General features: G+C 39.1%; 1 protein-coding gene across 1 annotated transcript in view; it reads right to left on the minus strand.

Moving 5' to 3' along the window:
* Window positions 1-13,223, minus strand: part of LOC109467647 (neuronal PAS domain-containing protein 2-like) — an 87,172-nt gene that overhangs the window by 63,085 nt on the left and 10,864 nt on the right. Inside the window, exon 2 of the mRNA XM_019765684.1 lies at window positions 1,602-1,646. Coding sequence (XP_019621243.1) covers window positions 1,602-1,646 — 45 coding nt within the window. The remainder of the gene's footprint in view (window positions 1-1,601; window positions 1,647-13,223) is intronic.

The raw sequence follows: 13,223 nt of genomic DNA on the forward strand, positions 1-13,223 counted from the left end.
GGGGCCTCCCCCTTAGGAAATCGTAAAAATTAGACCCCTAAACATCGTTTTTGGTACATTCTGAGCAGCTTTTATGGCAATCTTGTGGCTCCAAAATTTACTGTTCGTGCACAAATAATTCCGGAAAAGGCTGTATTAAAATTGTTTGCCACTCCGATCGTATTTAATGCGCGGTCCTTGCGCCCGGCCACAAAATGCAGAAAAATAAAAGAAAGCATATTTGAATGTCAATTTGATCGAAAACATAATCATTGGGATGTGAAAAAATGTCACAGTTTCGCTTTTTGGAAGTTTTGTTTCTGTTTTGACGGTTTAATTCTAGCGGGGTGCGATCCATAAATGCCCTATGGCGTCCCGGTACACTGACTTCCGGGTTCCTTGAACAAGAAAATTACGAGAAAATGGCCAAAAATCGGCGTAGAGAAATATACATTTTCCCGAAAATTCTTTTAATTATGTATTTCTTTAATGTTTTGCTTAGTAGTCGTAGAAAAAACGTAGAAAGCAGCGTAAATGTGTCTCTTCTTCACCGGCGAGAGCCTGCCGGCGAAGAAAAATCTTCCCGCGCTGCCGGCTGCTCGCCACATCGCTTATCCAATCAGAACGCAGGTCATGTGAGGTGAACCAATCAGAGCGTCGATCGCACGCTGCTACTTAATATTCATGACAAGATGGCGCCTGAAAGCTCCTGTTTTTTACATACAGCGATGCGGAGTGTGCGTGTTTTTATTCCGGGGTTTTGACGCTGATTTTGGCTAGCCGTGATTAAGCTACAAATGCCACACTAGTGGAGACAACAGATGAGTGATCATTTTACGATCGACAAGAGCTTTTGATGAATGAAACAGCTGTGAAATCTCGCTGATGGCGATTTGTTTTTGAAAATTTGTCTCTGTGTATGAAAGATATGAACACGCTTCTATACATGTCTTGATATTTTTTGACGTGATTTGTACTACTTATTTGTAGCAGGAATGTTACTAGTGCCGGGAGAAGTTGGGAAGGTAGCGGCTTGATAAATTTTCGTGAGCAACGAGTTTACGAAGCAAGTTCCGCCTAGCTCGAGCGACACAGCTCCGCGGATACAACTCGAGCCCCGAACAAGACCCTCCCCCCGTAAAGTTTCGGCCGCTCTGGCCGGCCGCGGGCCGCTCGTAGAAGCAAACGCTGACTCGTGCACTACTAGAAATCTGCACAGGAGGCTAAGAAAGAAGCAGTTTTCAGATCCAGAAAGCTGGCAGAAATTTGTCTGAAGTTCGTCAGAAGAAATGAGCCGGTGAAGTTTGTGAGAAAATGTAACGGAGCTTACTTGTTTTTCTGAAAATTTAGACGAAAGTAGCCGGCGCAAAAATTTGAAAATTTTGACGAAAGTAGCCGGCGCAAAAATTTGAGTAGGCGGCGATTTTCGCCGGTAGCCGGCTTGTTTTGAGAAGGCTGCTCTACCATTACGCCACACGACCCCACATGTTAGTCTGTAGATGGGTCCATGTTAGATTGAAAGCTAATCACATTTACTACTGACTTCAGGGTTTGCCCACAAATACTGTGTACTGCAACCTTGATTACAGAATTGTCAAAGTAGACAGATAAAAGGTACTCACTCATCCCACTTGACAGGGCTCTGCAGGTTGGCCTCTTCATAGCACCTGTGGATCCAACAAAGGAACATTCTTACCATTCAGTGGTCATAATACTTTTTTCAGTGCTCTGCAACATTGCAGAAGAGTCAAAATTTTGTTCTGCAATTTGGAAATACTTTCTGCAAATACACAAGCCTCCATACTACAGCCTTCTCAAACCAATAGTGCCTTTTGTACATCATATATAACTTATATTACAGCATTACTGTAATTACCTCCATTAAAAATGGAGGTATTGTTTTTGGCTTGTCTGTCTGTGTGTGTGTGTGTCTGTTTGTGTTTCTACACATTTGTAGTCAGCATAACTTCATAATGCCTTTATGGATTATGATGATATTTGGTATGTTGGTATTTAGTCTTAGGAAGACAAAGGTCAAGGTCAAATATTGGCCTAGTGGTGGATGACCTTGGTACTGCAGCAGAACTTTGTATCTTTTGTCCTGAACATGCTATGGTCTTGACTTTTTGGTGACAAATACTGTAAGTCTACAAATTTCCGCGGTATATTTAGATTCGCAGAATTCGCGGGGACCTTTGTACCGCGAATCTATTTCCCCGCAAATATGTTTTGCGTAAGTTTGCCCCCCTCCCCACATGCATTCATGACGGACTTCGAGTTCAAGCGAAACACAAACGCGATCCGCAAATCACCGCAAATCAACTTTATTCTTGGCAAATGCACGTAGTTGAGTACTGTATCAAAATTATTAAAGTTAAACTGTTACTAGTATTATGAGAGACACCGAATCGCGATAGCACTGGCCGTGTCAACCTCGTACCACCTGACAAAAATATTCGCCCGGCAGAGCGCCGGCCATACGTGCGGGCGCTGAAATGCGGGCGCATCAGGGATATCTACAAATATTTTGACGAAAAATACAAACATTTGGTGCCTGGGAAATGTTACTTGGTTCTCTTTTGCTGGAGTTTTTTCTCGTTTTGATGGGTAGAAACGCTAGCGTGGCGTAACGTTAACTACAAGAAGGCGACCTTGGGACACTTCCGCATTCATCGAACGCCAACATCTCACCGAATACGCCATAAATTGGCATAGCAATACATGTTCTCCCGAAAGATTCTTTTCCTTATACATTTCTTCACTACAGTATCGATGTGTAGTCGTGGAAAATAGCGTTTAGCACTTATTTCCGAACAAAGAAAATTGTTTACACGGGCGTCAGATCAATCGAACTTTACCGCCGGCACTGACGAAACAACCAATCAGAGACGCGTAGCGCGGACACGTGAGGCAAGATTTGCATACCGACAGAACATGCAGACAGTGTAGCGCGGTGCACGAAACAAATTTTTGCGCCGCATGAGATAAATGCCGGGACACAAACTTTTTTTTTTTTAAATATGCACTTTACAAGTTCTTTTTTGAATAGTCAAGGAGAAATTGCGAATCTAAAAATACCACGGATTGCCCATTTTCCCGAAACCGCGAACTTTAGGCCCCGCGAATCTAAAGAGACTTACAGTAGCTGTTCTTGTCAGGAATAAGTGGTGTGAGTTTGTTCCCCCTAGCAGCTTGTTCTGGAACTGCAGCCAGGGGACTTTCAGGCAAAATCTTTTAAAGCCAATAATTCCAGATAGGAACAAAGTATTTTCATCATTTTTGGTGTGTAGGTAGCTGAGAGAGAGTTGTACATAATTATATGCAAATTATGCAAATGAGGGCTTAATTTGCATAATTAAGGAGGAAATTCTATATTTACAGTGTTTTATATAATAGTACTGTTAAACATGCAATCTATTTAATCTGTGGCAGGCGGAACATCAACAGATACCAATTATGCAAATGATGACCTGATTTGCATAATTAATGTGAAAATTCTGCGACTCCTTATTGGTGAATGATGGTAATTTTATACCTTGTGACTTACATGTAAGTTACTTAATGTTAACACTAGTATGCATATATTATGTTAATGTCAGGTCATTTGCATAATTAATGAGGACGTGTTGAAATGAAGTATGACAAAGGAGAGGAATTTTACATGACAAATATTGTCATTTGAATTTAGAAAACCATAAATTAGACTTGATTATGCTAATTACGACCTTATTTCCATACTGTCAATGAAACAAATAAAAAAAACAGTTTAAAAAACTCATATATTTCATGGAGGTATGAAATCTCCAAATTCTTGTTCTTTAAATTTAATCTATCACTCTTTTTCAGTTGACTTTATAGACCCTCCTGGCCTCCTCTATACATATTAGAAAATGTATCATCTCCTGGTATCTTCATGGGTCTTTCACCGACATCTCCCACTTCCAACTTGTAAACAACTCCTGCAAGGATTGAGTGTAACATGCCGTTCAGTGTTACTATAATGTAGCCAGCAGACATCGCAATGCGTGCCTGTGAAGCTGGTGTGTCATGCCAAAGGGCAGTTATACCAGCTATACAGGTGCATGTAGAACACAAGTCAAACATACTAAATACAACCTTGTCTAAGATGGCCACCCTGGTGACGAAGGAAAAAGTCTTTGTACACAAGTGGTAAAAAAAATAGCATGGCCACAAGCCAAGACAGAGAACAAGGAAACCACATTGACCATAGACTACCCAATTGGCCCAGAGGGCAGCATTTTAAATTGTGCAAAGACTGTCACACTGTGAAAATCAATGGCAAACTTGCCGATTACATCATAATTTCTCATTATAATTTATAGCTATCATCAAATGTTTCTCCCGCTGCATGCTTGTATATGATGCCGTTGTCATAGGCAGAACGTGGGAAATGTGTGGTCCAAATTATAGGGCTGCTCACTTCCCCAGTGCGAAGTCGCTAAGGAGCTAGCAGCATCGCCGCAGTTCCCACACTGTCCTCCGATCAGTGTGCCTCATCGTGGTGCAGGGGTGAACTCAGGGTAACGTGGAGTACATCCACAATCCTGAGGCCAATTGGTGGACGTGAAACCCTTGGGCCAATCACCCATAAGTGGATACAACCGATTACGAAAACCTCAAAGAGAAAGTCTCCAACTGCCGGAGCAACCAGCGGAAAGAGACGTGTTAACCCACATGACAACTCTCGCAGCGCATGACATCCGAAAGACTGAATCTCCTGTCCCCCAAACTGAAACCACCATTAGAAGAAGAAAGTGGCATTGGATCAGTCACACACTACGAAAACCGCCAACGTCCATAACAAGAACAGCCTTAGACTGCTGGAATCCCCAGGGGAAACATCACAGAGGCAGACCCTGCCTCGCCTGGAGAAGAGGTGTGAGGAAAGATCTGGAGAGAGCTAACAGGAAAGATCTGGAGAGAGCTAACGTAACCTGGCAGGAGACCAAGAAGATTGCGAAGAACCAGAAATGCCCTGTGCTCCCGAGTGGGTGAAGAAGACTAAGTCAAGTAAGTCAGTCACTTCCCCAGTTACTCCTCTATGACACAGGTCAAAATTTTATTCCCATATCCTTGTCTCTCCCCCTAGTGTGTAAGTCCTGCTAAAGCTAAACAAGAATTCAGAGATTTCAAACCTCCATAAAATATTAAGAGGATACTAGTTCTAGTATACAATATTAACATAATATATGCATAGTGAGCTTATCCTTTAACTTACACATGTCCCATCATTTACCACTATAGAATCATAGCATTTTTGCTTTCATTATGCAAATATAATTAGACAATGTTCCACCTGCCATTAATATTACAAACGTTACATGTATACCCTTATTACAAGTCCTACATGTAAAGCACTGGAATTACATATAAAGTCCTCACTAATTATGCAAATTAAGAGTCATTGCACGAGAAAACCAGGCAAAACCAGGCAGAGGTCGGAAGATGGGGGTCGGCCAAATCGGCTCATACTTTGTATGTGAGATAGGTATGAGGAACTACTAACAGCCATATAGTTAAAACCCTCCAGCTATTTTTCGTTATGGAGTTCTGGGACCCCCCTCTGAGACCCTCAAAAATCTAACAATTTATGGCTGAAAATTACTGAAATTACAATGGACACCATGGTGTCTTTTTATTTTACCAAATAAAAATTGAAGATGCAACATTGAAATTAAAAGGGTATACCAGGAGTTACCAGAACCAATGAAATCACATTTTCATCTTTCTAAATTTTAGTCATTTTTAAGTAGCTTTTTCTCCGTGACGCGGCAATTTTGATAAACAGTTTTACCGTTGCTGGAGAGAGGAACATCTGCTGATTCAAAAACAAGTGTCGTTTAATTGGGCCATTCATAACGCGGGCCGTGAACGAAGGGTCTTTATGGGGGTTTTTCGGGTTTTGGACCATAATAGATTAGGTAACAATGTCGCTTTACGGGGTAAATCAGGGACATTTTTTTGTGCAGCTGCATGGGATCAATGGACAATTGTTGAAAAATGCTAAAAAAAATTAGAAATATTAGTTGGGGCTCTACATGGGGGATATAAGGATACTTAAAAAGCAAATTAAACTGATTTTACACATTATCACATTTTATTACAAATGTCCATGTCTTTGAGTAAGTACCTTTCAAAATCAATTTTGTGCATTCACTTTGTGCTAAATAGCATAAAGGCTATGTATGTGTGAAACTACATGTAGCTACCATGTACACATGTACATAAGCCGCATGGGTGCATACACGTAGATACAAGTACTCGAAATGAACACTATAGCAACAGGACTAAGACTATGACTGAGGCGTTAAAGCTCAACACAAATGATTACCAAAGACTGTAAAATAACACAATTAACGAAAGTATATATTCAATATAGTCTGGAATTTGGTTTTAATCATATATATCATGATTTTAAGATTTTAAGTTTATACGGCGTTCCAAAAGTGCATTTTTGGAGACGCTCTTGAAAGCTTTGCAATCGTGGCAATTGCCCGTCTCTGGCATCTCTTTTTGCAAAACTTATCTTTGCAAAAATAAAATATAAAAATGCAAATAGTCTGCCAGGGCGGTTTGTACTGACTTGTCCGGGGTGCGGGGCATGAAAATTTGGAATGTACCAGTAGAACCGTGCATATCTATTGTAAACGCCATTGACCATACCTTGATTTAAATGTTCTAACTGCTAATCATCTAAGTCAAACTATGTCAATCATATTCATTTCATACATAATTCTTACATTTTAAAACATATCATATTGTACGCCTGTGATCTATGATAAGTTAGTTCTAGAGTTAATAATAATTTACTTATATGTAACATATTAATACTAACTAATATAGCCTCTGATTCAAGCAAAGACACTCATACATCAAAAGAAGGTACAGGTTGAGCTGTTGCTAAAACCTGTCCTAGATCTTGCAAAATTCAGAACTGTTTTTTTCTTTCTCACTTTCTCAAAGTCTCAAAAGTACACTTGTGGAAAACTAAAACAGTTCACACATGTTAACGTGCGCACAATGGTCTGTAGAGAAAATGTTCTATTTTCAAAATAGGATCTGCTGTAAGGAAATGAAAGTGTTTTCCTGTGTGCTTTTAAATTGTTTTATCATCTTCGATGTTTTCAACCTATTTGTTTTAGCACATTAGATCATGAAAGGAGACTTTTAATCTCTCTTACTTTGAGTTCCTCAGGAACACCATCCTTGCAGGATATAAGAACATGCTTCGTTTCATTCCAAAACAAGTCTTGTCTAATTACTGGACCACACATAACACATAAATGTTTGATGAATTGGTTTTCTTATCTTATAAGCGGAGTAGAACCAGATGTTCCCTTATATGTAAATGGTAACTACTTCATGTAATCCAATAATGGAAGCCTGAGTATGATTAGATATTGACTAACCTCTATTTTCATTGACCTTAAGTTGAATTTGCCAATTTTTAGCTTAAACGCCTCATATTCTAAGTCCTATAGCTAGATTGTCCATGTACTTGTACATTTTTGTATCTACATGTATGCCCCCATGTGGCTTGTGTATACGGTAGGTAGGTTCACACATGGTGTTCTGATAACCCCCATACATAGCCTTTATACTATTTAGCACAAAGTGAATGCACAAAATTGATTTTGAAAGGTACTTACTCATGAATATTTGTAATAAAATGTGATAAATTGTGTAAAATCAGTTTAATTTGCTTTTTAAGTATCCTTATATCCCCCATGTAGAGCCCCAACTAATATTTCTAATTTTTTTTAGCATTTTTTAACAATTGTCCATTGATCCCATGCAGCTGCACAAAAAAATGTCCATGATTTACCCCGTAAAGCAACGTTGTTACCTAATTTATTATGGTCCAAAACCCGAAAAAAAACCATAAAGACCCTTCGTTCACGGCCCGCGTTATGAATGGCCCAATTAAACGACACTTGTTTTTGAATCAGCAGATGTTCCTCTCTCCAGCAACGGTAAAACCGTTTATCAAAATTGCCACGTCACGGAGAAAAAGCTACTTAAAAATGACTAAAATTTAGAAAGATGAAAAATGTGATTTCATTGGTTCTGGTAACCCCCTGGTATACCCTTTTAATTTCAATGTTGCATCTTCAATTTTTGTTTTGTAAAAGTAGAAGACCCATGCTATGTGACAAAAGAAACCCCATGTTCATATCATTATTAGAATTACCATGGTGTCCATTGTAATTTCAGTAATTTTCAGCCATAAATTGTTAGATTTTTGAGGGTCCCAGAACTCCATAACAAAAAATAGCTGGAGGGTTTTAACTATATGGCTGTTAGTAGTTCCTCATACCTATCTCACATACAAAGTATGAGCCGATTTGGCCGACCCCCATCTTCCGACCTCTGTCTGGTTTTCTCCTGCAATGACTCTTAAGTCCTCATTTGCATAATTTGTATTTCATTACCTACATGTCTGTCTACGCTACCTACATACCTAAAATCATTAAAAAAATATGTTATACCTTTCTGGACTTATCCACTTTGAAACATTCAGCCCTGTAGATATGTCCCTTAGAGGAAGTAAAGCACTATTTAGTCACTTGAACTGAAGATGGTTTAAATCACAATGAAAAGGAAATTGAGTTTGTACCGCCTTCAAAAGGGGCATTTTTGGAGACGTTCCAGCAAGCTAAAGAGTCCCAATCGTCCACCCTCATTTTGCATCTCTATATTTTACATGTTGTATTTTTGCATTTCTGTGCTTTGTGTCACAGGGTGACATCAGCTCTGGAAAAAATACAGAAATGCAAAAATAAACAAGACTTCCACGATCTCATACCTTCGCCAAATGTTAACCCTTGCAGGTGACAAATTATACAATTTTAATAATTGATTTCACAAAAAGAGCCTCATTTGCATGGATTATATATTATTAGTCGATCATATTCTCCACCCAATGACAGCCTTATCCTAACAAAAAGGCTATTATAGCACCTCCTCATAAATTATGCTAATGAGGTCATGATTTGAATTAATTATGTTTATTGAGTTGACATTGACTTAACTTCCAAATGTGGCAAGTATGAAATTCCCAGCAGTTACAACTATGAAATTATAACAATTTTCCATTAATTATGCAAATTAGGTCTTCATTTACATAATCTATATCCTTAGATGTTCTTTCTTGTTCTCAATTACATGTCACAAGTGTTTCATAGTCCTATCATCAAACAAAGCAGATTTATACAGCTACCTACATACCAAGAATCACAACAATCCGTCAACCGGTTCTTGAGTAATCCTCCTTCGAAAATTTTTCAACAAATGCTCCTGCAGTTCCAGAACAAGCCGCATGGGAACTCAAACTAATGTCACTTCTTTCCTAGCCCAAGAGCTATCCAAAATTCGTCACCCTAGCATGTTCAGATCACGAGAAATCAAAACCAGAAGTTCTGCTACAGTACCTAGGAAAGCCGCCAGGGGGCCCAAAATCTAATCATTTCTATCTCTCATGAAGACCTACCCACCTACCAAGTTTCATGACAATGCATCTTGATGTTCTTGAGTTATGCTGTTCACAAACAGACGGACAAATGCTACTGAAAACATAACCTTCTTGGTGAAGGTAAAAATAGAGATGCAAATAAATCTTCTGGGACTGGCTTGTGCTGACTTTTCCGAGGCAGGGCATTGAAGTTTCGAATATAAGACTAAGAAGAGAACCATACATACCGTAACCGGTATATTTATTGTAAAGGTGTCCGTTAGAATCAGAATCATACATACATACATACATTTTTAATGGATAAAAAGGCAACTGCCTGTGTGATCCACATCTGAAACCTTATAACTATTACATTACAACAGATAAATTACAAAAATATAAAATATACATTGTCCTCGGTAATAGTTCGGCGATTGTTACTTAAAACGTTCAGATTTACAATGTTTCATTTTTCAATTTACAATGAATCATCCTTGGTAAAGAGTTTACTAACTACAAGTCAACTCTGAAGGTGTTACAGCTAGACACTGGAAGAACACAGAGTTTCTCTATGTAGAAAGCATGAGTGCTACAAACCAGGGGTAGTGGCAGTGGGAGAACAACAACAATTGCCAGTGTGCACCAAATGATACAACAGAAGCACACTACCATACCTGGTATATATTTCAAACAATCATGTATAGTTGATCAGCCCTGAATCTTAGTTATTGAAATGTTATATGTAATTAAATGCTTTATGACAGTGAGTGTCGTTCAAAAAAATGTTAGCTATTATCAAACGCTTCAATTCACACAATTCAGCCTTAATCATTCAATGTCTGCGAAGTGATGGTGTTGACATGTATTTACTGTTACAGTATTAGTATTACTTGTGCTGTTTGAGAAATAAATCAATGATATGTTGTTGCGTTCAAGACTATACACAGTGCTAGACACAAAAGCTTGACAGTGACCACAAGAGGCAGTAACAAGGCTCTGGACATAACAGTACCAGACAACCAGTAGTCAGTAATGGCAGGATATTCCCAGCTGTACATGTTTGCCTATCAGTCCAACTCTCATGACTCTAGTCACTAATCTGTAGTAGAGCTAACCTATTTATAGCCTGTGTACCCAGACTCCCCTGACAGAATCAGGTCATGTTGAAACAGGCTGGACTGCTGCCTGGCCTTGGGTTGACCTTGGGATTTTTCAGCAGAGTACTACTGGGGGTAGGGTAGAGAATTATCACTTACTGATATAGATAAAAAATATTATGCAAATAACCCCCATGTTCACCTTTAGCTGGTTTTCAGTACCATTTCTTGAATAAAGAAAGGAAAAGACTAATGATGTCATGTAACTTAAGAACAAAACAACTCTACCTGGAAGTAGGGAAATTTTCAACATGCTTCTACATGTATCATGCCCCAACTCTAGATCTGTATCTGTTTATCTAGGTTAATATATACATAATGCTATACAAAAGAGAAACCATGTCATAGCAATGTGAAATATAGTATTCCATCATAACATGTACATGTACTGAATGATAAGTATTTAAGATTAGATTAGACTATTGGGGTGCTTGTCTCCTATAGTTTTTGCCCAAAATGTTTATGTTGACTTGAAGTGTATGAGAATTCCGTAATCCTAAGATCCTAGATGTATCGATTGTGGTTCAGCATAGAGGAAAATGACATTGAAATCGCTTAACAAACACACGCCGCACATGTCGCACAAGCAAAATTCTGTAAAAAGCAGTGGTCGAAATACTTTTTTTCAGCGCTCTGCAGGGCTTTAGCCAGCTCGAAATTTTTTACCGTCAACCCCAGGTCAACCCAATTCGTGAAAAAAAAATTAACGTCAATGTGAAAAAAAATTCCGTCAATGCCTTTCAATCGTTTCATGATCCAGTGATCGACATCACGCCCTCCCGCACACTTCATGCATTCAGTGTTCTAAATACCCGTCAAGATTGCAGAATAAAAAAAAGTACACAATCTGCAATTTTTCAGAATGAAAAAAAAATATCTATAGTTCTCACAAGGAGACAACACGAAACGACTTAAGATGGAACACCCACGTCAGCAACATGATCACAGGTGCCAATAGAAAACTGTATCCACTGCGCAGACTTAAACGGTTCGGCATGTCAGTTACCGACCTGACGACTGTCTTCACCGCATATGTTCGTCCGTCCTTGGAGTACGCGACACCAGTGTGGCATTCATCGCTGACTGTCAAACAACCACAAGTCTAGAACGCATCCAGAAAAGGGCGTGTAGGATTATTCTCGGACATCAGTACGACAACTACGCGTCAGCATTGGAGAGTCTGAATCTCACCACACTGTCAGATCGACGGGTCGGCCTCTGTCGGTCATTCGCCACATCCCTGTTGAACTCCGAGTTCAGGAACTGGTTACCCCCGACCAGGCGTGATGTGTCCGGACGGCAAACTCGCAACTCTCACAAGATTGACACTCCATACTGTCGCACGGAGCGCTACAAAAACTCACCATTGCCCTACTTGATCGAACTTTTAAACAACGAATCTTGAATGGACACAAGTTATAAAGATAGAGCCTTGTATTGTTAGTCTCACTATTACATCGTCATTTTATTCTTACAATGATCCCTGTTATCCGACTATTTTATGCCTACCCGTGAACCTTTTGTTGTAACTCACGACTTTTTACATTACTCGCTTAGCATTCTACAAAACAGTGAATTTCCTCATATGTATATATCGCTTATAAATTTTTTNCACAATCCTGTGAATTGACGATGAATTGTCGATCTCGCCATGACGCCACAAAGAAAACGTTGTCATTGGTAGAAAATCTGACACCCCGCTGGCGTTTCACAACAAAATTTTCATGTAAACAACTCCGACTGTCTTTGTTTACATCGCGAAAGCTCACCGATACAAAGTAAAACTCCCGCCAACCGGCCGCGCCCGATCGCATGGTTGCGGCATGGCGCTAAGTTTTCGGCAGCTCGACGGAAAAATAATCCATCCCCAGAAGAAATGTTACGCATGAAAATAACAACTACAACTTGTTTTACTCGTTATATGAGTTTTTGAGGCCGTAAAATGTTTAAAACGGTTGAAGTTTGCTCGAAAAAACGGCTCGAAAATTCACGGCGAGAAAGACAACATGGCCGACCTGTTTTCACAATAACAATGGTCAAAGGTCAAGATAGCATCCAAATGTATAGATACATGTAATAAGTACATATTACAGTGCTAAAACGATACTTTAAACGCATGAAAAATATTTTTTCGGCTACAACTGAAATAAAAATTCAGTTATATTTTAGTAAGGTTAATTTTCAAACATTACTGAGAAATTTTCCGAATTAATTGGTTTCTTGTGTAATATTGTTGTTTCTATGTATGTGCGGTTGGATGCTGTCATTGTAAAGACCCTTTACATATTGGGAGAATCAGATAATATTAGAGATTATCACGCTTAGTACCGTGACCCGAGTGTCTCTCAAAAATTGTTTTTGAGTGGAGTTTATAAACATGATCACATTTTTATTTGTTCAGCTGTGTCAATATGTGATTTGTTTGAGAAATAGGATTTGGTTTAGTTTTTAATATATTAATGTCAGTTAACATCTTTGGAATAAATTGCTCCAAGTTCCAGGTAGTAAATACATGTACATTTTGTATCATGTATTTTTCACTTGTTGAACTTGTGGAAGCACCGTTGGCCCCCGGTTAGGGGTCATCCGGGGAACCTATGCCCAATTTTTCAAAA

The sequence above is a fragment of the Branchiostoma belcheri genome, unplaced genomic scaffold (assembly GCF_001625305.1).
Source record: "Branchiostoma belcheri isolate BF01 breed outbred unplaced genomic scaffold, Haploidv18h27 scaffold186, whole genome shotgun sequence".
Taxonomy (NCBI): Eukaryota; Metazoa; Chordata; class Leptocardii; order Amphioxiformes; family Branchiostomatidae; genus Branchiostoma; species Branchiostoma belcheri.